Source organism: Elephantulus edwardii, unplaced genomic scaffold (assembly GCF_000299155.1).
Source record: "Elephantulus edwardii isolate Elephantulus edwardi_28Jun2011 unplaced genomic scaffold, EleEdw1.0 scaffold00056, whole genome shotgun sequence".
NCBI lineage: Eukaryota > Metazoa > Chordata > Mammalia > Macroscelidea > Macroscelididae > Elephantulus > Elephantulus edwardii.
The window spans coordinates 3,433,466-3,460,879 of NW_006399806.1; the positions used below are offsets into that span (position 1 = coordinate 3,433,466).

A 27,414-nucleotide genomic window follows, 5' to 3' on the forward strand; every position below is an offset into this window, starting at 1 on the left:
TTCTTTGCCAATCTGGATGCCTTTGATTTCCTTCTCTTTTCATATTGCTCTAGCAATACTTGGTTGTTGTTGTTGATTGCTGTCAAATTTAGCATGATTCATAGCAATTCCATGAACAAAAGACCTAGTATCTTTCTATAGGTTTCTCCAAGTAAATAGTTTTCATAGGCATGTGGTTTAGGAAGTGGATACCACTCCTGCTTCTAGACCTGTGCTATAATTGGGAGCTCCACTAAACACTGTCCACATTGGTAAACTATTATGGTATTTGACACCCTAATGACACACATTCAGCATCATAACAAACTCAGATTATCTCTGTACAGCAAGTTGACAATGGTGATGTACAAGGTAGAGAAATGTTCCTCCAAAATATAGCAACACTACTCTCATTTAGCAGTAGTTAAGTGTTGTCAAGTCGAATACCTAGTGACCCTATGATCAAAATACCTGAATTCTGTTCTAAAATTAACATAATTTATTTATGTTTATGGAGCTTTATGGAGTTTATAATGTTTCTTACAACACAATATTGATTAGAAATGGTGACAGTAGGCATCCTTGCCTGGTCCCTGTCCACAAGGAAAAATGTCTTTAGTCTTTTTCCACTGAGAATGATATTGGCTCTTGGTTTTGCATATATACTTTTCCCTATGTTGAGGAAATTCCCTTTTATTCCAATTTTGCTGAGTGTCTTAATCAAGAAGGGGTTTTGGATTTTGTCAAATGTCTTTTCTACATCAATTGCTAGAACCATATGGTTCTTGTTATTTGCTTCATTAACATGATGAGTTATGTTGATTATTTTTCTAATGTAAAATCATCCTTGCATACCTGTTATGACCCATTTGGTCATGATGAATTATTTTTTTATGTGCTTTTGCATGCTATTGTCTACGATTTTGTTAAGGATTTTTGCATCTATATCATGAGAGATGTTGGTATGTAGTTTTCTTTCTTAGTAATATTTTTGCTTGGTTTTGGTAATAGGGTTATTCTCGTTTCACAGAATGATTTTCGGAGTGTTCCTTCTTTTTCAAGTTTTTAAAATAATTTAAGTAAAATTGTGACAGATCCTCTCTGAATGTTTGGTAAAATGGAGGTGTGAAGTAATATGGTCCAAAACTTTTCTTATGGGGAAGTCTTTTGAAGACGTGTCTTTTTTTTTTGTCTGTTTCTTTGTGATGGTTTTGTTAAAGTGTTCTTTATGTGTCCTTGTCAATTTGAGTAGGGTATAAGTTTCAAGGAATTTATCCATGTCCTCTAGGTTTTTTAATTTATCAGAGTATAGCTTTTTATAGCATTTTGAATTGTTGATTTAACTTCATCTGGTTCTGTTGTGATGTCACCTCTACCATTTCTTAATCAAGTTATCTATGTCTTCTCCTTTCCCCCCATTTGTTATGTTTGCCAGTGATTTGTCATTTTTACTAACCCTTTCAAAAAGCCAGCTCCTGGTTTTATTGTTTTCTATATCATTGATTTCAGCTCTTGTTCGTATAAATTATTTTCTTCTAGAGGCTGTAGAATTAGATTGTTGTTCTTTTTCTATTTGATGTAGGTGTTGAATTAGATAATTTATTTTTCTAATTTTTTCCTTTTTTATGTATATGCCTATTGCTATGAACTGCCACCTCAGAACTGCCTTAGCTGTATCCCAGAGGTTTTGGTATGTTGTATATTCGTTTTCATTTGTTTCAAGTAACATTTTTATTTCATTCTTTGTTTCTTTTATAACACAATTATGTTCTAGCAAAGAGTAATTCACTTTCCACATAGGTGGTTTTTTAAGCTTTACTCTCCTTTGATTATTTTCTAGTTTTATGACATTGTGATCTGAGAAGATACTTTGTTTCAATGTTTTTTAATTTGTTGAGGCTTGCTTTGTGTCCTAATAAGCAACAGAGTCTGGAAAATGTACCATGTGCACTTGAAAAGAAAGTGAATTGAGTTTTTGTTGGGTGCAATACCCTGAATACGTACAGAAGGTCGAGTTGTTGGATTGTATAGTTTAGATTTTCTGGATCTTTGTTGAGTTTCTTTTTAGTTGACCTACCCTTGATGATAGTGGTGTGTTGAAGTCTCCTAATAGTATTATGGTGCTGTCTATTTCTTTCTTCAATTCTATTAATGGTTGTTTTATGTATATTTCAGGTCCATCATTTGGTGCATAAATGTTGACCAAGGTTAGGTCTTCTTTACTGTGTTTTTAATTCTGAAGCCTCTTTTATCAGACATTAATATTGCCACTCCCACTTTTTTGAGGTTGTCATTTGCTTGGTATATTTTTTCACGTCCTTTGATTTTGAGTCTACCTTCTTTTTTTAGATGTGTCTCATGTAGACAACATATTGATGGGATTTGGGGTTTTGGGGTTTTTTAATCCATTCTGCTATGCTTTTTCTTTTGATTGGTGCATTTAGTCAATTCACATTAAGTGTAATTATTGTCAAGCCAGGTTTTACCATTGTCATTTTGCTGTGTTTCTTTCTGTTGTTTCTAGTTACTATGATCCATCCATTTTCTTTTGTGTCCCTGTGAGAAGAACTTCACTTAAAATTTCTTATACTTTTGCCATTGTTTTCACAAATTCCTTAAGTTCCTTCTTTTCTGCAAATGATTTTTTTTTCTCCTACGTATTTGGTGGAGAGCTTTGCTTGGTTTAAGATTCTTGGTTGGCAATTGTTTTCTTTCAACTTCCTATATATGCAATCCTATTGTCTTCTAGCTCACATGGTTTCTGCTGAGAAATTTAACTTAATTTAATTGTTTCCCCTTCGTAGGTGACTTTTTGTTTTTCTCACTCATCTTTTAGTATCCTATCCTTATCTTTTAATTTGGAGAATTTTACTTTGATATGTCATGATGTTTCTCCTTTTGAGTCTAGTTTATTTGGTGTTCATTATGTTTCTTGAATGTGTATTTCTCTGTTCCTCAAAATACCTGGGTAGTTTTCTTCTGGTACTTCTACAATTTTCACATTGACTTCCCTTGTCATTTCCTTGTTCTGGAATTCCAGTCATACATATGTTGTTTCTTTTGCTGTCATATCACATGATTCTAATGTCATCTTAATTTTCTTTGCCTCATCTCTGATTTTTCTTCTAGTATGTTTCCAATGAGACTCTTGTCTTCCAGCTCAATGACTCTCTGTTCCATTTCTTCAGTTGTGCTTTTTTTGTCTTACTATCATGTTGGATACTTTTGCCATTTTGGTCTAAAGAGTCTGGATTTCATTTTCATGGTTTTCTTTTACTTCTAGTATTGTGTTGGCTGTAACTTCTCTGTCATGTGATGCTTTTTAAAATTCTTCTGCCTCTTTATCTACACTATCAATTCTTTCTTCCATTGTTTACATTTTCTTCCATAACAGTTCCAGTTGCTCATCATAAATGTATTTATTCTGGATTGTTGTCTCTAGGGTACTTGTTCTCTTAATGCCTTCCATTGTTTCTTTCATTATTTGCTTCTTCTGTTGCTGTTCAAATCACTTCACATCGACATATTTCTTCTGGTTCTGTCTATCTGGGAATTCATTATGTCTGCTGTTGTTTTCTTGACATCATGTCTTTTCTAAGTAGACGGTAGGTTGTTGTTACTATATATTATCCCTGAATATGGCAAAGTTTTGTGAAGGACCTACGTATTTGTGCTCCTTGCAAGCCTCAGCCTGACAGCAATGTTCTCCCCAAAGTACCTGAATGGCAAAACAGGAAGTCTTCCCTTCCAGAAACCACATTTCAGCCAAGTTTAACCTGGCCCAGCCTCTTCTGCTTGAGCGTAAGGTGTCTCACATAGTATAGCTAGACAGCAGTGTTTCATCCAAAGTACCTGTGATATTGATGCTCTTGGCACTGGACATCAGGGGAAACAGTTGGGTCATCTCCAGGTCAGAGGGGAAGAGGTCTACTGCACTGGGCATGATTGCAGCCTAAAACTGCAGCCCCTCAACCTGGCAGGTAGTGGTTCTCTTACAGGCCAGGGTGGGAGTGTACCTGGGCTGGGTCACAGTCTTTAGTAGATGCAGGGGAAGCAGAGGTTGTAAGTTGCCTCTGAGTCATCCGTGCAGCACAGGCTTTGACATCTTGCAGCAGAGTGAAGGTAAGTTCCCCCAACCTTCTCATGTGATTTATAGTCTTGGAAAATTATACTTAATGAGATGAATTAAATAGTGATAGTAATTATGAGGCATACTTGACTGAACAGCACATAACAGCAAGAACAAACCACTACCAAAGGTTTATGGTTTAATATGAATTATCTGATAAGCCATTTTACACATTTCAGTCTGGACTTGGTCTACTTATCAAAAAATATTTTCCAACAAGTACTTTTTTATGAAAGCAAAATGACTACCCCCCCCCCTTTGATTCTGGCTTCTGTAGTTTTGTTATTATCTTGCACTAATTTTATGTATTCACTCAGAATAGATAAGAAAAGAGGTGTTAAGGACTTTGGAGTAAAGTCATCAGATCATACCTTGAACTAACAGACATCATATTACTTATTAACTCTGAACTCAGCTTCCTGATTTTAAAATTATGTTATGAATAATAAGTACTCAGTTTCTGGAACAATATCAGTACTTAAAACACAGAGCTTCCTCAGTGAATTACTTTGTCTTTCCATTTCTAATCCAGAAATTTTTCAAGAGAGTATTTTGCCAGTCAGGTGCTACTTTCGCAGAATGCTCCATGCTGTTAGTTGATCCTATTTGATGTCATGGATATTTAAAAGTTGTAGAGAAAGGATATGTCCCCAATGCACTCCTTCCTTGATTTTGAACCATAAAATATTGCCTTGATATGTTTATACAATCACTCCTTGTTCTAGATATAGATTTTGTATGAGCACAATCATGTGTTCTGGATGTCCATTCTTTCCAATCTTACTCACATTTTTTTTTAATCCACACAGTCACATAGCTTTGTATAGTCAATAAAACACAAATAGGCATCATTCTGGTAATCTTTCTTTCAGTCAAAATCCGTGTGACATCAGCAATGATATTCTTAGTGTCACAGCCTCTTCTAAACCTAGCTTGTATTTCTGGCAGCTCTCTGTCAATGTAATGTTCTAGTCATTGTATATGATATTAATGATATTGTTTGATAGTTTTTACATTCTGTTGGATCACCTTTTTTTTTGTGAATGTGAACACTCTAGATCTCTTCAAGCCAATTGGTTAGGCAACTGTCCTTCCGTTTTGTTCGTACAACCTGGTGAACACATCTAGGTCTGCATCTGTGTATTGAAATATGTCAAGTGGTATTCTGTCAGTCCCTATGTCTTATTTCCCCCACCTCCATTCCTTTAGAGAAGCTTGAGTATCTTCCTTTATTACAACTAGTTCTTGATCATATGATACTTTCTGAAATGTTCTCTGTCAGCCAATTCTTTTTGATACAGTGACTCCGTGTATTCTTTCCATCCTTTCTTTGATACTTCCTGGATCATTCACTGTTTGCTCCGCACTGATAGCTCTGTACCTTTTCAATCTATACACTGAACAGATAATTTGAAAGATGGACTTTCTGCAGAAGAATGCGGCATCAAATGGTGTTGTTGTTGTTGTTGTTATTGTTATGTGCCATCGAGTCGTTTGTGACTCATAGCTACCCTATGTACAACAGCCCTAAACTCTGCTGTCCTGTGCCAATCTCACTGTCTCTGACACACCCATCCCAATTGCCCCAGTCACCGAATCAATCCACCTCATAGAGGGTCTTCCCCTCCTGCGCTGTCCCTCCACCCTTCCAAGCATGATGTCCCTCTCCAAGGACTGGTCCCTCCTTACAACATGACCAAAGTACATCAGACGAAGCCTCAGAATCCTTGCCTCCAAGGAGCAGTTGTGTGTACAGCTTTGTTTGCTGACACTGTTGAAGACTTGAAACTTTTGCTGGAGAAGATCAGGAACTGTAGCCTTCAATATAGAGTTTATCTCAACATCAAGAAAGTCCTGTCCACCAGGACAATGAGCAGCATCATGCTAGTTGGAGAAAATAGTCAAGTTATTAATGATTTCATCTTGCTTGGATTCACAATCAATAAACTTGACACCAGCAAGTAAGAAATCAAAAGATGAGTTGCATTAGGAAAATCTGTTAAAGACCTCTCAGTGCTAAAGAGCAATGATGTCAATATAGAGATTAAGATGCACTTGATTCAGACCATAGTCTTCTCAATTACTTGCTATCTTGGAGCTGGATGATGAATAAGGATGGTAAGAGAAGAATTAATGTCTCTAAGCTGTGGACTATCGAGAGAACAAACAGTTCCATTCTGGACAAAATTAAATCAGGTTGCTCCTTAGAGAAAGTAGTTTGAAACTTTGTCTCACATATGGGGTCAGGTGTGTCAGAGATGATGTGGTTGGCTGAGGGTAAGGTTAGGTTCACAGATGTTGTTCATAGGGTCACTATGAGTTTTAGTCATGTCAATGGCACATAGTGCATCAACAACAACTTGATAGTAGCACAACACCATTCTGATATCTCAAAATATATTTATCCACACTCTCTTTTCTCATTATTCAATTATATCACTGTTCTTATACATTCTATCATCCACAATATCTTCTTATTCAGAAAACCAACTTCATAGTCCTATCCTCTGCTTACATAATCCTTATTTTCCAGTACACTGCTAAATTGGAGAGCAATACATCACACAGAAATTATTAGGAGAAGAGCTGTATTTTCATACAAGTTTTGTTCTCTTTGAGTTTGTCCTTTCTGATATCTGTCATATTCACATAATGAAATTAACACTTAACCTGTCTAACTTAAACAGTTGTAATGAAATAAAGCATATGAAGAATTTAGAAGCATTCTATAAAGAAATCCATCTTGGAAATCTCTTTCTTCTGGGATTTAGCTCATGATGAACATGTATTGAAGGTACTGAGACTTAGTTTTGACATTATGCCATTCATACTAAGAAGCAAAAATAAGATTCCTTCACACAAATAAAGGAATGAAACTTATTTGTAAGGTACTATAAAGTAGCTTATAATTCATAAAAAAAAGGATATTGCTCATGTACTTGCATATCAGTAGACCAAGAGCCAGTCATTCATACAGACTAAGGTAGTATTGTATTTTTAAAATCTGGAAAATTGTCCATAAATATTCTGTCCTTTAACTATAATTATTCAGATTTTATACTGAAAAAAGAAACCTGAGAAGATAGACATTATGAATAAGAAAGCTGCAGAAGATTAGAGAAAGACTCATTAACATCTGGAGTTACGCTGAAAACACAACCTTATTTGTTGAAATGAAAAGAATTTGAATCACTTACTGAAAGAGATCAAATCTAAGTGCCTTCATCATGGAATATAAACAAATAAAACAAAACCACTTATAATTAGACTTTTAAGCAACATCAAGTTAAGCAGATAAAGATTGAAAGTGTTAAGGATTTTCATTTACTTGGAACCATACTCAATGATCATAGAAACATTGTATGACAATAAAGATTCTAAAGGACATTATGCTGCGTGTAATAAGTCAGTCATAATAGAGAAGGATTAATGAAAACCAGAATTCATAGGAAAGATGCAAAAAGTGTTGTTTCATTGTGAATATAGTAAGTGGTATTATAGAACAAAATATGTCTGAATGATTGTGTAAAATCTAATTTACCTTGTATCTTTCACTAAGGAAAAAAAAAATCAAATGGTATATTACATTGGGTGCATCAACTGTGAAACACTTCTTAAATAAAACAAAACAAAACCAAAAAAACCCCAAGAACTATAGATGTTACTTTGAATCCTGAGCTAACCAATACTATCACTTCCTCCAAAAGGTAAATTAATTCCTCCATGAATTACAGATTCGTGTGTGTGTGTATAAGAGTTTGTGTATATCCTTTCTCAATTCTTTTTTTCCCCTCAATTCTTTCATATTCTCCAATTAGCTCTCTTTTATCCTGACCCAATCCAAGTGTTAGTGAAGAGAATATTCCAAAGCTGTATCCCCTGATGCAAGTTAAATTTCAGGAATCTGATTATTTCTTTGGGGGTGGAGGGAAGAGGAATGCAAATACAATGGTTATTGCTCAATCTGAGTAGAGAGCTTGCCGGAAAAAGGAAAGTGGAACATGCTTTCAGTTTTAGACCACTGAGCAAGGGTGAGAGCAAGAAGCCATGGCGGGTAAGTTTTTTGTTTATTTTTTTATTTTTCCTTTACTCTTTAAAAAAGTGAACAAAAAAGTATTTTTTAGTGTTGAGTTAGCACTCATTTAGTGCAAGAAATGTTTGTAAGAGTAGACCAAGGAATTGGGGAGAAGAGTTGGTGAGGAGAGAGGACAAAAAAGTTGAAAGGAGTTTAACAGCCTTTAAGAATTTAAGAAGCAGAAATGAAAGGGCAGAGAGGAACTGCACTTTACTGATCTCCTGCCGTCATTTCTCAATCTTAACTGAACTCTCAACGGAGGTGAGCGTGGCTGAAGGTGCAGAATCTGCCCTGGATAGGAAGCAGTAACTGCTGCTCAAGGAGGAAATAGGTTAGCACACTTTCTTACAGAGTAAGCCATAGAACACCATCAGACTAGCTGAGAATTGAATAAAATATAAAGATGTTAGGGAGCTCTCTTATCCTCAAGTACTACTATAGGAACTGAAACCCTAATCTCTAGACCACTTCATGAGCAAATATGGATATGAATTACAGAAGAAGGTGGGGCAAGGATAGAATATTTAAAATACTCTGGGACAGAGATATTTATGGAGATAAACATTTTAAAAAATGAGTACTTTTAAAACTTAACTCCTTTTGTAGCCATGAGAAGCAAATAAGACTATTTTCATACTTGGAGAATTTCTGTTCTTCCAACAGACAACATCCTAAGGGTGAAGAGGAAGTTGTTTATCCAAGCAATGAGCAAGGGAACAATAAATACCTTGCTGGATGAACTACTAGAAAAAAAAGTACTGAATCAGGAGGAGATGGAGACAATTAGAGATGAAAACGCTACAGTCATGGATAAAGCCCGCGCCTTGATTGACTCCATTATAAAGAAAGGTCCACGAGCATGTGAGATATGTATCTGTCATATTCGTGAAGATCCTTTCCTTGAAGAGAAACTGGGATTCACTTCAGGTAAGGGTTAATGATTTAGACTAAAGTTCAAGGAGGCTTTGAGCTGAAAAATCTGATGGTACATTAGTTGTGTCAGTGTGCAGAACTTCCTTGCCTCTGGATCTCAGATCCAATTTCTTTGGGTAGTGCTAGCATAGGTCTTCTATCTCTATTACGCTTTTCCTGTTATTTCAGCCCCTGTTTTCTTCTCTTAATCAGAGCTCATTTAGTAAGCTGCGTATTGAGTTATTGGATTTTTACTGGCAGCAACTTGAAGACCATGTCCTGTATCCATAGTCCCCTGGTCAGTCAGATTTATGACATTTTGGTGTTATTTGTAGTTGGCCAATATGAAGCCCTCACATCTATCTGTTCCACCACACAGTTGCAGGGAGAGACTTTTTATAGTATTCTTTCAAAATTTTGCTCTCCAGAAAAAAAAATATTTTGGTCATTGTGGTTATAGACACTCATAGAGGCTAGGTAGAATAATCAGAGAAAATGAAGGCTTCCAAATAAAGCCCTTCCTCCAGTTGCTCCTTGAGGTTTCTTTTGAGTTAAGTTGACTAGATGCATGGTTCTAGGCTAAGGACCCTTTTGAAAAGCCTATTCCTTTTACTCTCAGTTCTCTGAGTTCACATGGGGATGTAGCAATTTGAACTGGTCCTAAGGCTCTTTTATCTCTAAACATAATGAAGATTAAAGGTCTGGAGTACGACTAAGCATTGATCTCAGTTTTATTCCTAAGGCTGCTGTAGGGGAAAGGGGCAATCTTTCAAAAATACAAAAACTGGTTTCCAAGAAAGAGGGGAAGCCTATGTCTGTCTACGTTGAAAAAAGCAGATGCATTATCAGTGCATATCTATATGGAATGGATTTATTATTTTCCTTTCAATCTTTCTTATTTTTCACTCCCCGTACCAGGAGGAGACTACCCATCTTCCTCTTGTGGAGCTGCTAGTGGACCCTAACTGTCAGAGGCGTGGCCCTTGAGCTAGCAGCACACCTCCCAGAGGACTATGCCACCAGAGCTTGCTGTTGTTTGTTGAGTTCATCTGTATGCATCTATTTGTAATTAATTTTTTGTTTTTCTTTAAATACTTGCTTTTATTTTGTACTCCCTGTCTCAGACCCAAATTTAAATAGTCAGTTAATTGAAATAACCACTAAGATTCAAATAAATAGTCTAAGCTAAATTCTTCCTTGCCACATTCCTTTCAATCCATTAGAAATTTTGTGGCATCTACCTTTTGGAACCTTCTGGAATTTGTCTAACACCTAAATTCTGCCTAGATAGAAATCAAACAATATCCCTCAAGCAGATTTACCATAAATTTTCCTCCCTTTCATTCATTTGCCAGTTTTTTAAAAGACCATAGTATATAATAATTGATCTTAGGTAATACACTTAATGGGAAAGTATTTCTGTATTTTTTAAAATGTATGGAACAAGACTACCTCCAGAAATCTTGATATTTTTGGTGGCTATTTTACTTCAATAAACTTGAGTGGAAAAATGGGAGGAACGACAGTTTATTGCTTCAACTTGAAATTTGGGAGGGCTTTCTATATCTTTCATGCATGGACACAGTTACATAGACAATACTTTATCTCTGACACACTCTAGTGTACAAAGTAATACCATGAAATAAAGATTTAAAGTGTTCTCCATTTTTTTTTTTTGCTCATGGTTATTCTAAGCATTTCTAAAATAAGTTGCTTAGGAGAATGGGTTTATATTGTAATCTTATAAAGTCTTAAACAATATATCAATTATTACATTTTTTGAAATGAACAATCAAGGAATATTCTGAAAAAGAATTTTATACAAATTTCAGTGATTTTATACAACCAAATAGTGTAAACTGAACTTTCCATGGGTCCCCTGAGGTCAAGGCACATGTTACTGACAAACAGATCATGCTCTCCTAGGAGATTTCTGGTTTTGCCATCAAAGAACCTATTGTATGCATGAATCCACTGGGTTCTGTGGTATCTGCTGACAGAGTAACTCAGTAATTAATATACAAGATTCAAAATCAAAACAGATTTGTTTTGGTACCACCAGTTTCCTTCTCTGTCACTCTTAGCGAATGGCCTTTTACGTTTTGAAATAAACTAGTGGTCCTGTACAAGATGATACATCCTTTGATGCTTGTGGGACAACCAGTCACTGAACTTTGTAATACTTCTCAATGCCAGTAAAAAAGGTAACACTTAAAAAGCCTGGTCCTGTGTTTCCCATAAGCCAATAGCAATGTGTCATTTTTGTTTCTCCTTCTACTTCATATTAGTCTTTACAGTGAAAATAGGAATTGGGCAACAGAAAACACACAAGATTAGGAATATTTACAAGAAATCCAGATGATCTAGCATTAAACTTATAAAATTATTTCAATTATATGTGAAGTATCTCTCTGAACTATGGGAATTTTAATTTATCAACCTGTGTTGGAGATCAAAAAAAAGAGGATTATTTTAAGAAGAGTAAATGTGAAAAACATTTTAGAATTTATGAAGGAATTTTGATGACATTTCACTATTTTCTGAAATTCTAAGATGAAGGGCATATTCTTTGTAACTTTTTATTCTAAAAAGATTCAAAGACCGGAAGTTCCAACAAGTCTCTAAATAAAAAAAATAATTTTAAAAAACCCCACATTTTTAGGAATCTCTTAATTCCCAGACTCTGAACAAATTCTTCTAAACAAGTTCACCAATTCTTTCCATGATTTGAGCTGGATATTTAAGCAAGTCTGCATACTTACCACTGCTAGGTGCCATTGAATCAACTATTTCAGTCCTGAGCCTTATAGCAATCCCATGAACAACAGATCTGAGCCTTGCCCTTATCATAGGTGAATCTTATTAATAGATTTCTCCAAAACCAATTTAGCTCTGAGTTAGAAACTTTCATTTTGCACACAACTGAGTTATATCAGTTACCACCAATAACCACCTATGTAAAGAGATTTATTGATTCTAATGCAGATGGCACAATCTTACTTGCTGAAAGCAAAGAGGACTTGAAGTGCTTACCAAAGAAGATAAAAGAAAATAGCCTCCAAGTAAGCATTATGTCTCATTATTAAGAAAACAAAAGCTTTCGAAATTAGACCTGTAGGTAATAAAAATTAGACCTGTATCGCCTGAAAAACGGAGGGGAAAAAATGATATTGTCAAGGATTTCATTTTACTTGAATCACAACACCCATGGAAGCCACAGTCACGGAATAAAAAAAAGTAAATTTTCCGTCAAAGATATATTTAATGTGTTCAAGAGTAAAGGTTTATTCCAACCTGCAGAATAGCTGGTATACTTGAACCACACACCTTCAGGATTGCAGCCCAGCTTCTAGACCACCAGAGTTCTCTAGATGATAAAGATGACAGTTTAAAGACTATAGTGTGCCCGAGTCAAATCAAAATACCTAAGTATTTTAAAGTGCCTAATTTACATGTGAAAGTTGAACAATGAGTAACGAAAACTGAGGAACTGACATTTTAAAAATAAAGTGTTGGTAAAGAGTATTGAATATACAACAGACTATAAAAAGAACCACAAATCTGTTTTGGATGAAGCACGGCCTTCCCTTAGCTGCAACAATGATGAGACTTTGTCTCACACAGCTTAGGATTGCTGTCACATTGTGCCAGTCTTTGGCTAAAGATATGAAGCTTGCCAAGGTGGAGGGTCTTCTAAGAAGAGTAAGATCCTTAAGAAATGGGATTAACATGATAGACACTGTAAATAGCTCAAGAACAGCACAGAATGTAACAATGAAGGAGGACTGGGCAAGGTATGATCATTTGTACATAGGGTTGCTGTCATCTGGAGTCATTTTGACTGCACCTAACCACAATAACAACATAGCTGCCTAGATCTCAATCACACTTGAATCACAGCAGGCAGAGACCAGGGGCATCACTTCTCACTCATCACTTCTTCTGCCTGAGGTGCTAAGTAACTGTCCACTCAACCACCACATAGAGACTTTTTCCCAAGTTTTGAGCTTGGTTTTAGGTGAGCCATTTTTGAACAGGTAAAATTATCAGTTAAACCATTGGAAAGAATTTTTGGTAGCATATGTTTAACACACTGGGACAATGTTATTGAGAGGTGAGAAGTAACTATTTTAAAGAAGATTCTTTCATTTTCCCTCAGATCTGCAGTCTATGAAAGACTCCAGTACACAAGAATTGCCAGCAGAGCTACTTTTCATGCAAGGTAACGACGTTTCATAAGTAAGAATCCTCCCTGATTTCCAATGTTCCTGACACTGTTAAACAAAACCCTCTAACAGTTATGATAATTCAGATACTATAGAAGTATATTTACAAATTGGGGGGAAGTTCTGGTGGCCTTGTGGCAAGAAGCTATGCTGCAATCCCAAAGGTACACGGTTCCAATCCACCAGATGCTTTGCTGAAGAAGGAGGGGCAATCTTCTCCTGTGCCAGTCAGATCAGATCCAATTTGATGGCGCATGCGCGCGCGCACACACACACACACACACACACACACACACACACACACGCATACACACACACACAGAGAAAGTATGTTTACAAGTTGAACTTTATGAACTTCATTGACTTTTCTCATGTAAATTATAAAGTGGGCATTCTTGATCATATACAACTCTCCACTGAGTAGGAATTAAACACATAGACTTCTTCTACTTGTGTCTGTAATAATTTCCACAGAAGATGTCTACGTAATCTGAGTCATCACCAACCAGTTACTGGAAAGAACTTGGCAGATTATTTACTAGTGCTCATGTTCTCTTGCATAGAACACAGTCAATGGCCATGTCTAACTTAAGAGTGGTTGGAAATGTAGACTAGCTGTGTGGCCAGAAAAACAATGAAATAGCATTTTCGCAAAGCCAGCTAGTTCATGCTACAAAAAATTTCAAATAAAAACATTATTCATTGCACCCAATATTGCTAGCACATTAATCCCCTAGTTTACAAATGATGAGGAAGATGTTGCGTTTTAAGTGCTCTGCCATGAGACCATCAATAGAGTCTATGGTTCTTTTGGGCCTGTCTTACTTTAATATGAATGTAGCTTTTCCCTTGTCAAATAATCAGCATCTTAATTGTTTTCAAACACATTTCCATGCCTAATTCTTGGATGATTTCATGAAGAAATGCCCTTTCCTTTTATAATGAAAAAACAAAAATAAAATATCAAAATCCCACACCTCCTTATATTTAGAAGAAATTTAGTAGTAAGGGAATAAAATAATTTTAAAAAATAGAAGTTGTTCTATAGGTTCATTAAGATCATTTACCCTTTACAAGGAGCTCTGGGGATATACTGGTAAGGAATTGAACTGCCAATGCAAAGGTATGCAGTTTGAATCCACCTGCTGCTCTACAGGAAAAGTACGGATGGGATGATCTCCTTCCATGCGATTTACTGTTGTTGTTGTTGCTAGGTGCCATGAAGTCAAGTATGATTTTTAGCAACCCTATGAATAACAGATCCGAACCCTGTTCTATCCTGTGTAATTCTCATAATCTCTAACACATTCAAGGCGAATGAAGTAGTCACTCTGTCAAGCTGCCACTGAAAACCCACTGAAAGGTCAGCTATGGGTCAATTCTGATCTGATGGTACTTAAAAACAACAACAATATCCCTTACAAGTTCCCTTGACTATCATAGGATGGAGTACACAGTGTATAGCCAATACCCTATTTTCTTATTAAAAAGCATTATAATTGAGAGCCACATTTTTCTATTTAAGTTTCATTGTCTTCTTGTTGCTCAGGCTATTTTTACCTTTTCCACAGTCATTACACTTAATGCTGGCTTGGCTTAGCTGTTTTGAATATACAACAGTTTCTTTCCTCTTCAAACTTGTTCAAAATTTAATAAGTTTCTAGTTAAGTTTAATATCTAGTTAAATTTCAAAAGGACTCTCAAAATGACTAAGAAACACCTTAATTTGAAGCTTACAAACATCATGGTAACCTCTTGTTAAAGGATATTTAATTTGCTATCACATAGAGCGTCAGGACTTTTCTCACTTAAAGACTATGAAAACTCTTCCTCATGTTTTTACTCGTTAATATCTAAAGCAGTAAGTCCATTTAATGTGTTTCATGATTAATTTAAAACTCTATTTCATATCTATTCTAGTTCATATATTCAATATAATTCCTTTTTCCTCTCAACTTGTACACACAGTAGTAGTTTAAACACCGTGAAGGAGATGATGAAGCTTCTTCTTCCTATTAATCTTCATCTTTGGCTGCTTCTTCTGTATTCCTAATGCATAATATTAGACTGGTTAAGTAAACAACTAGACAAATGTATATCCTTTAAAACTTTTAAACATAGTAGTTAGAATCTACTTATATAACATGTTATCCTATACTTATCCTCTGACAAAAAAGTTTATAGTTTAATAATTTTATGTAACAGATAGCTTTCATAAAAGTGTCTTTTTTTTAGTTTATTGGTCTGAAATACTCACATTCTATATTTTCATACCAAAATATTTCTTTCCATCCCCACAATCCTGATCTTGAAAGATAAGGACAGATTTTTGTGTCTCACCACAGGAAATTTCCCTCTGACTTGGAATGTGTCCAATTAACAATGAACTCACTTAGCAACTAGCCCATAGTTTCTCTTTAAATAACACTTTTCTTCATTTCTGGCTCTTTGTCTGACATACTTTGGACATGTTGCAAGGAAGGACCAGTCCTTGGAGAAGGATGTTATGCTTGGAAGGGTGAAGGGACAGCACAAGAGAAGAAGCACACGATGAGATGAATTAATTCGGTGACTGGAGTAATGGGGGTAGGTAGGTGTGTCAGAGAATAAATTTGGCACAGGATAGAGCAAGGTATCAGGCTATGATACATAGGGTTGCTATGAATTGCAAGCGACTTGACAACACATAACAACAACATAATTATGCTATGGAGAGTGTCAAGAAAGAAAGCTAGAGATACCATAATTCATAATGTTTCTTGTCTCTTACAGCTTCCCTGGCAGTACAGGATAACCCAGCAAAGAACTCATGCTCAGGATCCGGAGGAATTCTTAAACTCTGCTCACCGGATACAGCGCGATTAATGCAGCAGAAAATGGCATCAGAGGTGCTATGGCCATAGCACAAGGATCAGGGTGAAAGATATACTTGAAGAGAATTCAAAGTGCAGTGGTTCATTCTTAAAGACAGTTTCACTGAGAGGTTCTGAAAAGTCACTATGACCCTTTCCTTATATAAAGGATCTCCATTGCCTAGAATCCCAGGGTTATGAGGGAAGTTTCAAGTTTGAGGTAAAAACTTGAATAATTAACAACTGTTGAGAGTCAGACACTATTTACATAACAGTATCTTTAGCCCCCATATAACTTATATTAGTTCTTAGAAAACTGAAGTATAGATTATTAAGTATGATGTCCAAAGTCAATTTAATACTATAAAGTATAATTTTTAAAAGTCTGTCATTTCAGCTCCAGAACTTGTGCAGTACTTTCAACAGTATCTGTTATAAATACTTTAGTCTTCTGTTGCCATCTAGACATTTTCAAATTTTACTTCCACATATGTAGTCTGACTCAATTTCCTTTCCAATTTTCACTCATAATTCATGGAATTTTTAATCTGGAGAGGATTAAGAGAGAAGAAACCCCATTAAACTCAAGATAAATATTTGGGGTCTTACCATTAAAACTAAAAATAATTAAGACTAATCCTGTAACTATCTTAATCCACCTATTTACCTACATAATTTCCATTTTCAACAGATTTACCCAATGAAAGAAAAAGGCAATCGCACACGTCTTGCACTCATTATCTGCAACACAGATTTTAAGAGTCTTCCTAAGAGGACTGGTGCTGAGGCTGATCTCAGTGGGATGAAGATGCTTCTAGAAGGACTGGGATACCATGTGATTGTGAAACAAGATCTCACTGCTTCGGTAAAATCTATTATACTGTAGACAAAATGTCTACATGCCAACCTAGAAAATTTGGTGTTAGTAGTTGGAAACTTAGTCTCATATAATATTTTAGAAAAATATTCTTCTCTTTGAAAAGAACGTAAGACTACAGAGTACATTCTAATGTCGAGTCTGGTAGCAAGAAATTATGGAACTTTTCTTTGGAGAGTTTTCTATCTACTCAATATTATTCTCTATTCTCTGCACGGGAAATCTCTGAATAACTCCCTGTAATTCTTTTCCTGAATTGAAACTTAACATTTTATCTCCAAGCCATTGTTTTTCCATTCTTTCAGTGTCCTTTTTTTTTTTTTTTTGATTGCCAAGTATGAGACTGAATCACAAAGTTCAAAACTGTGGCATACCTTCTTTCAGGACATGACAGCAGAACTGACGACATTTGCTGCCCGCCCAGAGCATGAGAAATCTGACAGCACCTTCCTGGTGTTCATGTCCCATGGTATTCGGGATGGTATTTGTGGGAAGAATTTCTCTGAAGAAAATTCAGATGTCTTACACGTCAACTCCATTTTTCAAATGCTGAACACTCGAAGCTGTCCAAAATTGAAGGACAAACCCAAAGTGATCATTATCCAGGCATGCCGAGGTGGTACGTGCTGAAATATAGCATGGTTCTTATACATTACAGTACTAACATCATCATCTCTATATGTCTAGAAAATTTCACTTTTTTTGTGTTTAATCCATAACAACAAAGAATATGTATTATCACAAAAGAAGATTGTAGCTTTGGGGAATTATATGACTAGGACAGCTGTTCTATTTTTCCACTACTTAGATACTTCTAGTAATGAGACTTTAATGTTTGGATATTTCTAGAAATATCTGAAGGTAAAGAAAGAAGAAAATAGGACTTGCTGGAATGATTGTTCTGTGTATAATCACTGAGTATGTTTATACAAATAGATGGTTAATAGAGGCAAATTAATTAAGAAATAGGATTTGATAGAAGTTTAGAGAATTTTAGAGACGTTTAGAGTATTTTTTTTATCCTTTCTAATAAAAAAATGTAATCTTGTCTTTCTAGAAAACCAAGGAGTGGTGTGGCTACAGGATTCACTAAAAATTTCTGTGAACAGTTCCTCACAGGATACAGAGGATTATGAGGACGATGCCATTAAAAGATCTCACGTGGAAAAGGATTTTATAGCTTTCTATTCTTCAACACCTGGTAATAGCAGGACTCTTAGGATGTTCAGTCAGCTAGATATTGCAGTGGAGTCAGAAATGACTCATAACTGATTCTATAGCAGGATTTTGGAAGCTATAAATAACACAGAAAAAAAATTACTCGCCTTTTCCCCTCAGGGTAGTTTATGGAATTATCAATGTAAAAACACACATCCATTCCTTATATTATAATTTTAAATTCTTTTTTAATATTTTTGTAAGTGAAAACTTACAAAGCTATCTGTTTTCCATTCTCTTGCATTGAACATTGTTGTTAAGTGCTATCGAGTTGTAGCAACCCTATGAACAAAAGATCTGAATATGTGTATAACTTTCATCATTTCTTCAAGTTCATAGAGATTTCAGAGGCAAGCTATTTTGGAAGTAGATGCCACTCCTGCTTCAAAGCTTGTTTTAATTGCTGAGCTTTACCAAATAGTGTCCACCATGTGTAACCATTATCACATTTGACATATCAGTGTCACCGTTTTTAGCATTACAGTAACCACGAGTTACCTCTGTACAGCAAATGGACAGACAAGTGCTATACCACTTAGAAGAATGTTTGATCAAGAACAATTAAAATCAGGCCTGAGGGCCACAGATTAAAATCACCCACCTTTGGCATGGTAGCATCACTTTCTATTCACTAAGCCAAAAGAGCTCTCTTGTTATTGTTGTTAAGTGCCGTCAGTAATAGACGACTCATAGCTACCTTATGAACAAAGGACCTGAACACTTGTATAACTTTCATCGTTTCTTCAAATTCAGCTTGCCTCCAGAAACTCTATGAACTTGGAGAAACTCTATAAACTTGAGTGTCGAGCATTAGGTGGGATGTTTCAAGACCAATTCAAGCATCTGTTCCATTTACATCTTCAATTACCCTCATCTACATTGCCCAAACACTCGTGTATTTAAAAGGAATCAATCATTAGTAAACTTCTCTACAATACAAATACATTACTTGATAGTAAAGTCTACCAGATAAGACTATCATTTATACAGAGGTCAAAGTATCAAGTATTAACCAAAAAGTCAGTGGGAGAGTTTTTAGAAAAGGCAACCCACTGATGTTACTGGTTCTGTTTGATCCTGATCCCTCCAGGTTTTTGAGACCATACACCTTTATAGTAAGAGGCTGCCCATCTCCCTCCTTTGAGGTACCAATACATTCAAACTGCTGTCCTTTTTGTTAGTTAACAGCCCAGTGTGTAACAAACATACTGCCCTATCAGGACTCCTTAAATTAAAGACTATCTTCACTAAAGCAAATAAGAATCAGTGTCTACAGAAATAAAGACATTTGACAAGAATCAACTATGTAAGTTCAATTCTGCTAGGTATTATATATTTCTGGTAAAGTAGTACAGGTGGGGAGGTAGAAAAATCAGACAAGGTATATGCAGGCCATAAATTGAGGATGCTTTAATTATATGTGTAGAATTAATTAAACAGCACAAATGTTGAGGATTATATATTCTTAGTCTTTGAACTAAGAATTTTGGGATCATGTCCTGTCTAAGTAATTTAGAACTTTGAAAATTGTTATTCTTGTGGTTGTTAGGTGCTACTAAGTTTGTGTCAGCTCATAGCTCTCTTAATGTACTGCAGAACGAAACACTACCAAGGTGAACTGGGAAATCTGCCTTTCTACTGGAAAAGCAGAAGTTGAACTGCTAGGGCTCTTTCTTAGGCTACTTAGGAAGGCTACTCAGAGAGAACTCTGTCATGAGATCTTTAAATGCACTTTATTCACAGATAATGTTTCTTGGAGACATCCAACACTGGGCTCTCTTTTTATTAAAAGACTTATTGAACATATGCAAGAATATGCTGCATCCTGTCACCTGCAGGCAATTTTCCAAAAGGTAGGAATTCTATGCTCTGTGTTTATGCACGTTTAACTGCTCAAGTTGGAAATCTACAGAGCTGCTCAGGACATGCATATTCTTCAATGATACCCTGCTTATGCAGTTGAGCTTTCAGGCAACAACTTGGAAGCAGCACCAAACATGTTATGAAGCACAACCAGAGAGAACACCATTTTATTTATTTTTATTTGAGGGAAAGTTTAGACATTATAATTGTTTTTAATAGAATTATTCTTATACATTTTGTCTTATGACATAAATAGCCATTGATCAGTATAATTAACTAGTTACAATGTATAATACCCATCAATTGTGTATTGCTATTACCTTTATTCAAGTTATTTGTTAATTTTTATTTCCCTCTCCCTTACATACCATGCATATTATAGCTCCCAAGATTTTTTTATATCTATGTATATGTCTTTCCTTGTTGTTTCAGTTGTGGTGGTGGTATTAGTGGTGTTCTGTTGAGTCAGAACTGATCCATAGCTGATCTTTCAGTGGGTTTTTCCCAGGAAGTTAATTACACAGAAGAAGATTGCTAAACTTTCTCCCATGGAGCAGCTGTTAGATCTGAACTGTGTGCCTTCAGGATTGCAGTGCTGCTTCTTACCACTAGGCCTGTAACGGTAGTTTTATATAATTGTTGTTTTGTACCACCGAGGTAGAATCGACCCATAGTTGACCCTCCCACAGGTTTTCAGAGACAATTAATCCCACAGGCAGAGATTGCCCATCCTTCTCCAGCGGAGCAGCTGGTGGATTTCAATTATGTGCATTTGGGATTGCAGGACAGCTTCTTGACACTAGGGTACCAGTGCTTCCTAGTTTTAAATAATAATTGTCCTTTTGTTACTAGATTTTGTCAGGCAGTGTCATTTGTTCTAATTTCATCCATTTCATGCAGCATTTCACCAATTTGTTTTTTAGTGACGAATAGTATTCTATAGTGTGAATAAACTACAATCTCTTTAGCCATATATCCATTGACGGCTACTTGAGTTGTTTGCTACTCTTTGCTATTGAAAAAAGTACATATGAGTGTGTGTATATGTTAGATTTTTTTTGGGAGGGGTGTTATTGCGCTGATTTCTTTGGGGCTCATATTAATAATGGGATTGCTGGATCAAATGACATTTCTATTCTTATTTCTACTCCTTTTTAAGAAAGTATCAAACTGTGTTTCATAGCTGTACAATTTTACATTTGATCAGCACATATTCACCAGCATTTGTTGTTTGCTGTCTTGTTGAGCATGATTATTTTTGTGAGGGTAAGAAGATATAACACTGTTCTCTTGATGTGAGAAAAGAAAGAGCAACACAGATATCAGAATAGATTGCAAAGTGTACTTGAATATCAAGAATCTAAAACAAAGGGAAGAAATGGAGACGTAAAAGAGTTGAGCAGAAAAATTCAAAGATCATTGTAAGAAGATAAAGTATTATAATGAAATGTGCAGAGGGCTGGAGTTAGAAAATAAAAAGTGAAGAATTTGCTCTTCATTCCTCAAGCTGTGGAAAACAAATTCAAGCCTTGATTTGCAATACTGAGAGATGCTATGGGAACATTTTTGAAAGATCTAGGAAGCAAAATAAGCATATGAAAGGAATATACAGTCACTAGATAACACAACCCTGCTTGCTAAACTGAGGAGGATCTAAAGCACTTGCTGCAGAGGGTCAAGGACTGCAGCCTCCAGTATTGATTGAAGCTCAACATCAAGAAAACAAAGATTCTCACCACTAGACCAATTGGCAACATCAGTATGGACGGTGAAGAGATTGAAATACTTAACAGTTTCAGTTTGCTTGTCTCCGCAGTAACACTTTTGGTATCAGCAGCCAGGAAATCAAGAGACGAGTTGCACTGGGAAAGTCAGCTGTCAGAGACCTCTCCAGAGTATTGAAGAGAAATGATGTCAGACTGGAGACTAAGGTACACCTGATCCAGGCTATAGTCTTTGCAATTATGTGCTATGCATCAGAGAGGAGAGCTGGACAGTAATGATGACAGGGATGATAGAAAGAGAATTGATGCCTTTGAGCTGTGGTGCTGGAGAAGAGTGTTGAATATACTCTGGACTGCTAGGAGAACAAACAGGTTTGTCCTGGAGAGGGTGAAGCTGGAATGCTTCTTGGAGTCAAGGATTTTGAACTTTTGTCTGACATAATTTGGGCATGTTGTAAAGAGGGACCAGTCCTAGGAGAGGGACATCGTGTTTGGGAGAGTGGAGGGACAGAGCAGGAGAGGGAGACTCTTGATGAGATGGGTTGATTCTGTGATGGGGGTGGAGAGAGTGTGTCAGAGATGGTGGGCTTGGCACAGGATAGAGCAGGGTTTAGGGCTCTTGTACATAGGGTCGCTATGGGTCACAAGTGACTAGACGGCACATAACAGCAACAACAACAACAACAACATACCAAAAAAAGAATTGTCTGTAATCTAACTCTTTTACAAAGTAGCATATGATCCATAATCAATTATCTTGAAGGAAGAAATTCAAACTGCATTGAAAGTACTTGCAAAACCCAAGATTCCAGTAATTGTTGTGATACCAATGAAGTGTTTCAAAAGGAAGATGCAGCCCTGGATGTGTTTATTAGTCCATGCAAAGAAATTTGGAAGACAGCTACCTGGTTAAATGACTACAAGAGATCATTATTTGTTCCCCTCCCCCCAAAAAATGTTAACCAAAAGAATGTGGGAATTATCAAACAATATCACCAATATCACACACAAGTAAAATCTTGCTGAAGATTTCCCAGAAGAGGTTGGAATAGTACATTGACAGAACTGTCAGATATTCAAGCTAGTTTCAGAAGAGGCCATGACATTGTTGATTTCAGAAGCATCTTGGCTGAAAGTAGAGAATATTAAAAAAAAATGTCTGTTTATGTTTTATTGACTATTGAAAGGCAGTTGATTGTGTAGATTGTAACAAATTGTTCCTAACATTAAGAATGGGGCTTCGTTCTATTTGATTATGTTTATTTAGTTTTCTACTTCCTAAACAACCTGCCTCTGGGAACTCTATGAACTTTGATAAATGGTGATAATTATAGAAAGGCTTCAGTCCTTTTGTTCATAGGGTTGCTATGAGTCGTGCTCAACCCGATGGCAACCAACAACAACATACTAGGTGAAAGACTTTATGCAAATTTCTAACAAATATTCCTTAAATCATTTTGGACTATCATTACAAAATTTTTAATTGATGCTTTTGTTATCTAATATATTTATTAATCTCCTAATTTGTTTCCTTTAGTACATTTGATATACATGAATCAGTTCTTTTCTTAAAAAAAATTTGTTATTTTCTTGAAAGTTTATAGAAAGGATAAGTTTTCACTCATTCCTTGACACACATTTTCCTCCCTTCCCCTTCTGCAGTTCAGTTTGCAATGCATGTCTTATTCCAGATTGTCAATTGCCATGCACACAATGTCTAATTATACATTCACTTCAGACAGTCCCGCCCTTCTCCTATTCTATTCATTATCCATTCTTTCCCGGATCTCCCCTCCCCCATGTCCTTTCTATTTTTAAACAGTGGTCAGTCCTATGTAGTATTTCCTTTTGTGACTGGGATATTTCACTCAATGTGATGTATTCCAGTCTCATCTATGTTGTTTTACTTGATTTTTTTCAGTACTGTATAATACTCCATTTTGTGATTGTATGACTTTTTTCCATCCATTCATTTGTTGATGGGTGATTGGACCATTTAAATCTCTTTGTTATTGTGAATAATGTTGCAATAAACATGAGTGTGCATACAAAAAAAAGAATGAAATTCCTAGAACACCTAATTGTACTCCTACAAACCCTCCACCTAGACTAAAAAGCTGTTGTCTGAACAGAGCATGGGTACATTGCATTATTTAAAATCATGAAAGGTGTGTAGCATGGTTGTATCCTTTCCCCACGTCTTTTCATTCTGGACTGAATGAAGAAGAATGTGGCATCAGTTTCAGAGAAAGAATCAACTTCCAGTATTATGCAAGTGACACAACTCCTTCAGCCAAAAGCAAAGAGATCTTGAAATGTTTGCTACAGGAAATCAAAGACTACAACTTTCAAGATGAATTGCAAAAATTCACCTTGCCAATAATTACAGGTAGGAAAAAGATTGAAGATAGATGGAGGAAAGATTGAAATTGTCAACAATTTCATCTTTCTTAAATTCACAATCAACATCCTTGGCACCAGCAGTCAAGAAATCAAAAGAAAGAATGCATTAGGTATATTTACTGTCAAGGACTGCTCCAAGGTATCAAGGAGCAAAGATGTTAAGATAAAACTAACTAAGATGTGCCTGAACCAGTACATGGTATTTTTACTTGCTTACTACGCATCTGAAAGTTGGACAAAAACAAAAGAATTATGTCTTTGAGTTATGGTGTTGGAGAAAAGTACTGATTATTCCATGAATTGACAAAAGAACAAACAAGTGGTTCTTGGGGAAAGTGAACTAGGGTGCTTCATAGAGGCTAGAATGGTGAAACTTTGTTTTACATACTTGAACTTGTTCTTAAGTGGGGTCAGTCCTTAGAAAAGGACATAATGGCCTTTCCATACTACCCACACAAGGGTCCGTACGGCGTTGTTCTGGTTCCCGTTGTAACTTAAAGGGGAAACTTCCACAATTTCCAGAGCCCTTGATGTCCTGCGAATGAAGGAGGAGGATGCCCTCAAATTCCTTGCAGCAGGAGTGCATTTGGGTGGCACCAACCTTGACTTCTAAATGGAACAGTACTAAAGGAAAAGTGATGGCATCTACATCATAAACCTGAAGAGGACCTGGGAGAAGCTGCTCTTGGGTGCTTGCGCCATTGTTGCCATTGAAAATCCAGCTGATGTCAGTGTCATTTCCTCCAGAAATACAGGCCAGAGAGCTGTTCTGAAGTTTGCTTCTGCTACTGGGGCCACTCCTATTGCCGGGCGCTTCACTCCTGGGAGCTTCACTAACCAGATCCAGGCAGCCTTCCGGAGCCTAGTCTTCTGGTGGTTACTGATTCCAGGGCTGACCTCCAGCCTCTGACAGAAGCATCTTACGTTAACTTGCCCACCATTGCTCTGTGTAACACAGATTCTCCTTTGCGCTACATAGACATTGCTATCCCGTGCAACAACAAGGAAGCTCACTCCATGGTCTGATGTGGTGGGTGTGGGCCTGGGAAGTCTGCGCATACGTGGCACAATCTCCCAGGAGCACCGAGGGAGGTCATACCTGATCTGTACTTCTACAGAGATCCGGAAGAGATTGAAAAGGAAAAGCAGGCTGCTGCTGAAAAGGCTGTGACCAAGGAGGAGTTTCAGGTAGAATGGACGGCCCATGCTCCTGAATTCACTGCTGCTCAGCCTGAAGTTACAGACTTGTCCGAAGGCATCCAGGTGCCCTCTGTGCCGATTCAGCAGTTTCCTACTGAAGACTGCAGGGCTCAGCCTGCAACTGAAGACTGGTCTACAGCCCCCACCGCTTCGGCCACTGAGTGGGCCAGCACAACCACGGAATGGTCTTAAGCCGTCTTTTAAAAAGTGGAAATCAAGTTGATGGAAAATAAACAATACGTTTCATTTAAAAAAAAAAAAAGAAGAAAAGAACATCATGATTGGAAAGGTGGAATTTAAATGTAAAATAGATATTCAATGAGATAAATTGACACAGTGGCTGTATTAAGAACTGCTATCAGCTATGAATAGGAAGGCACAGAATAAGCTATGATCCAGATTCATTGTTCATAGGGTCTCTATGAGTTGTAGTTCACTCAATGACACCTAACAACAAGAAACAATAATTACTAATGGTCTTGAGTATTTTGAGTACTTCTTCATGTGTTTGTTTGCCATCTAAACGTCTTCTTTGATGAGTCTTTATTCATGTCTTCTATCAATTTTCAATTGGGTTCTCTCTCGGTTTTTTTTTTTTTCAGTGTGAGAATTTCTACAAATTTACATCTTTTTTCAGATGTATCATTGTCAAATAGTCTTCCAAGTCTGTAGGGTTGATTTTTACTTTTTTGAGGAAGTCTTTTGGTTCCTCTATTTTGTTTTTAGAAGGTCTCTATCATCTAATTTATCATCTATTGCTTGTGCATTTTCAGTTAGACTTGAGAATCTGTTTGTGTCTTTAGTAGGGCTCCTACGTTTGCCTCAGATTTTCTTTGATGATCACCTTGGTCTTTGATCCATCTTGAATTAGTTCTTGTATATGGTGTATGGATGTTGTTTCAATTTTATAAATAGAAATCCCATTTTAGTAGAACCATTTGTTAAAGAGGCTGTCTTTTTCACACTTAACAGACTGCACATCTTTGTCTAAGATGTCTAACATGTTCCACGTTGTGTTGTTGTTAGGTGTCTTTGAGTTGAGTATGACACTTTGATTAGCAAATCTGAACTCTGTCCTATCTTGTGCCAGAGTAACAATTGGACACCCTTGAGACCATTGCTGCAGTCACTGTTTCAGTCCATCTGATGGAGAGTTTTTCCCTTTTTAACCACCCCTCCACTGTAGGTGGATGGATTTGTTAACTCTATACTATTGATCTATGTACTTGCCACTGTTGTATGCTTGTAAAAATAGGAAGCTTTTTTGATTACTCCACCTGTGTAAAAAGTTTTGAGACCAGAAAGTGTAAGGCCTCCTACTTTGTTTTTCGTCTTCAATAGCATTATGTTATCTATAGTCTCTTCTATATATGTGTGAACTTGGTAATTGCTTTTTTCATATCTTTACAAAATAATGGCAGGATCTGGCTGGATAGGGACTTTACTGTATATGCAGATTGATTTTGGTAATACTAATGTTTTTCACATGCTCTGTCTTCCAACCCATGAACACCATGTGTTTTTTCATTTGTGTAATAACCATTTAGTTTGTCCTCCTTTTCCAAATAAGGAACTCTGATGGCATAGCTTGTAAGAAGTTGTTCTGTTGACTCATAGGTGGCTTCTCCTGAATTCATGTTTTCCATCTTAAATGAAGATTTTTTTGCCAGAAAAAAAGTGTACATATTTGCTTTTATCTTTTAGATACAACGTTCATTTGAGATGCCAGATGGTAAAGCCCAAATGCCCACCACTGAAAGGTGCACTTTGACTAGATATTTCTACCTCTTCCCAGGATATTAAAATACGTAAGTAATCAGAACTGGCTTTGACAAGCACTGTGGCATTTGGACAAGAACAAACTGGGAGGAGGGTAGAGAGAATAGTGCAACAATGAATGAGTGGAAACCCAAAATCTCTGTAAATGTTTATGAAAATTAATAAAATATAATTATA

The 27,414-nt window shown here is 36.4% G+C and overlaps 1 protein-coding gene across 1 annotated transcript; it reads left to right on the forward strand.

Annotated features, from left to right (window-relative positions):
- Positions 1 to 8,857: 8,857 nt before the first annotated feature.
- Positions 8,858 to 27,261, forward strand: LOC102865387 (caspase-1-like). The gene is made up of 8 exons (XM_006887298.1): positions 8,858 to 9,116; positions 11,106 to 11,147; positions 16,094 to 16,209; positions 16,865 to 17,038; positions 17,435 to 17,669; positions 18,108 to 18,251; positions 20,012 to 20,121; positions 27,163 to 27,261. The coding sequence occupies exons 1-8, from the start codon at positions 8,888 to 8,890 to the stop codon at positions 27,259 to 27,261; spliced, it is 1,149 nt and encodes a 382-aa protein (XP_006887360.1). The 5' UTR covers positions 8,858 to 8,887.
- Positions 27,262 to 27,414: the final 153 nt, after the last annotated feature.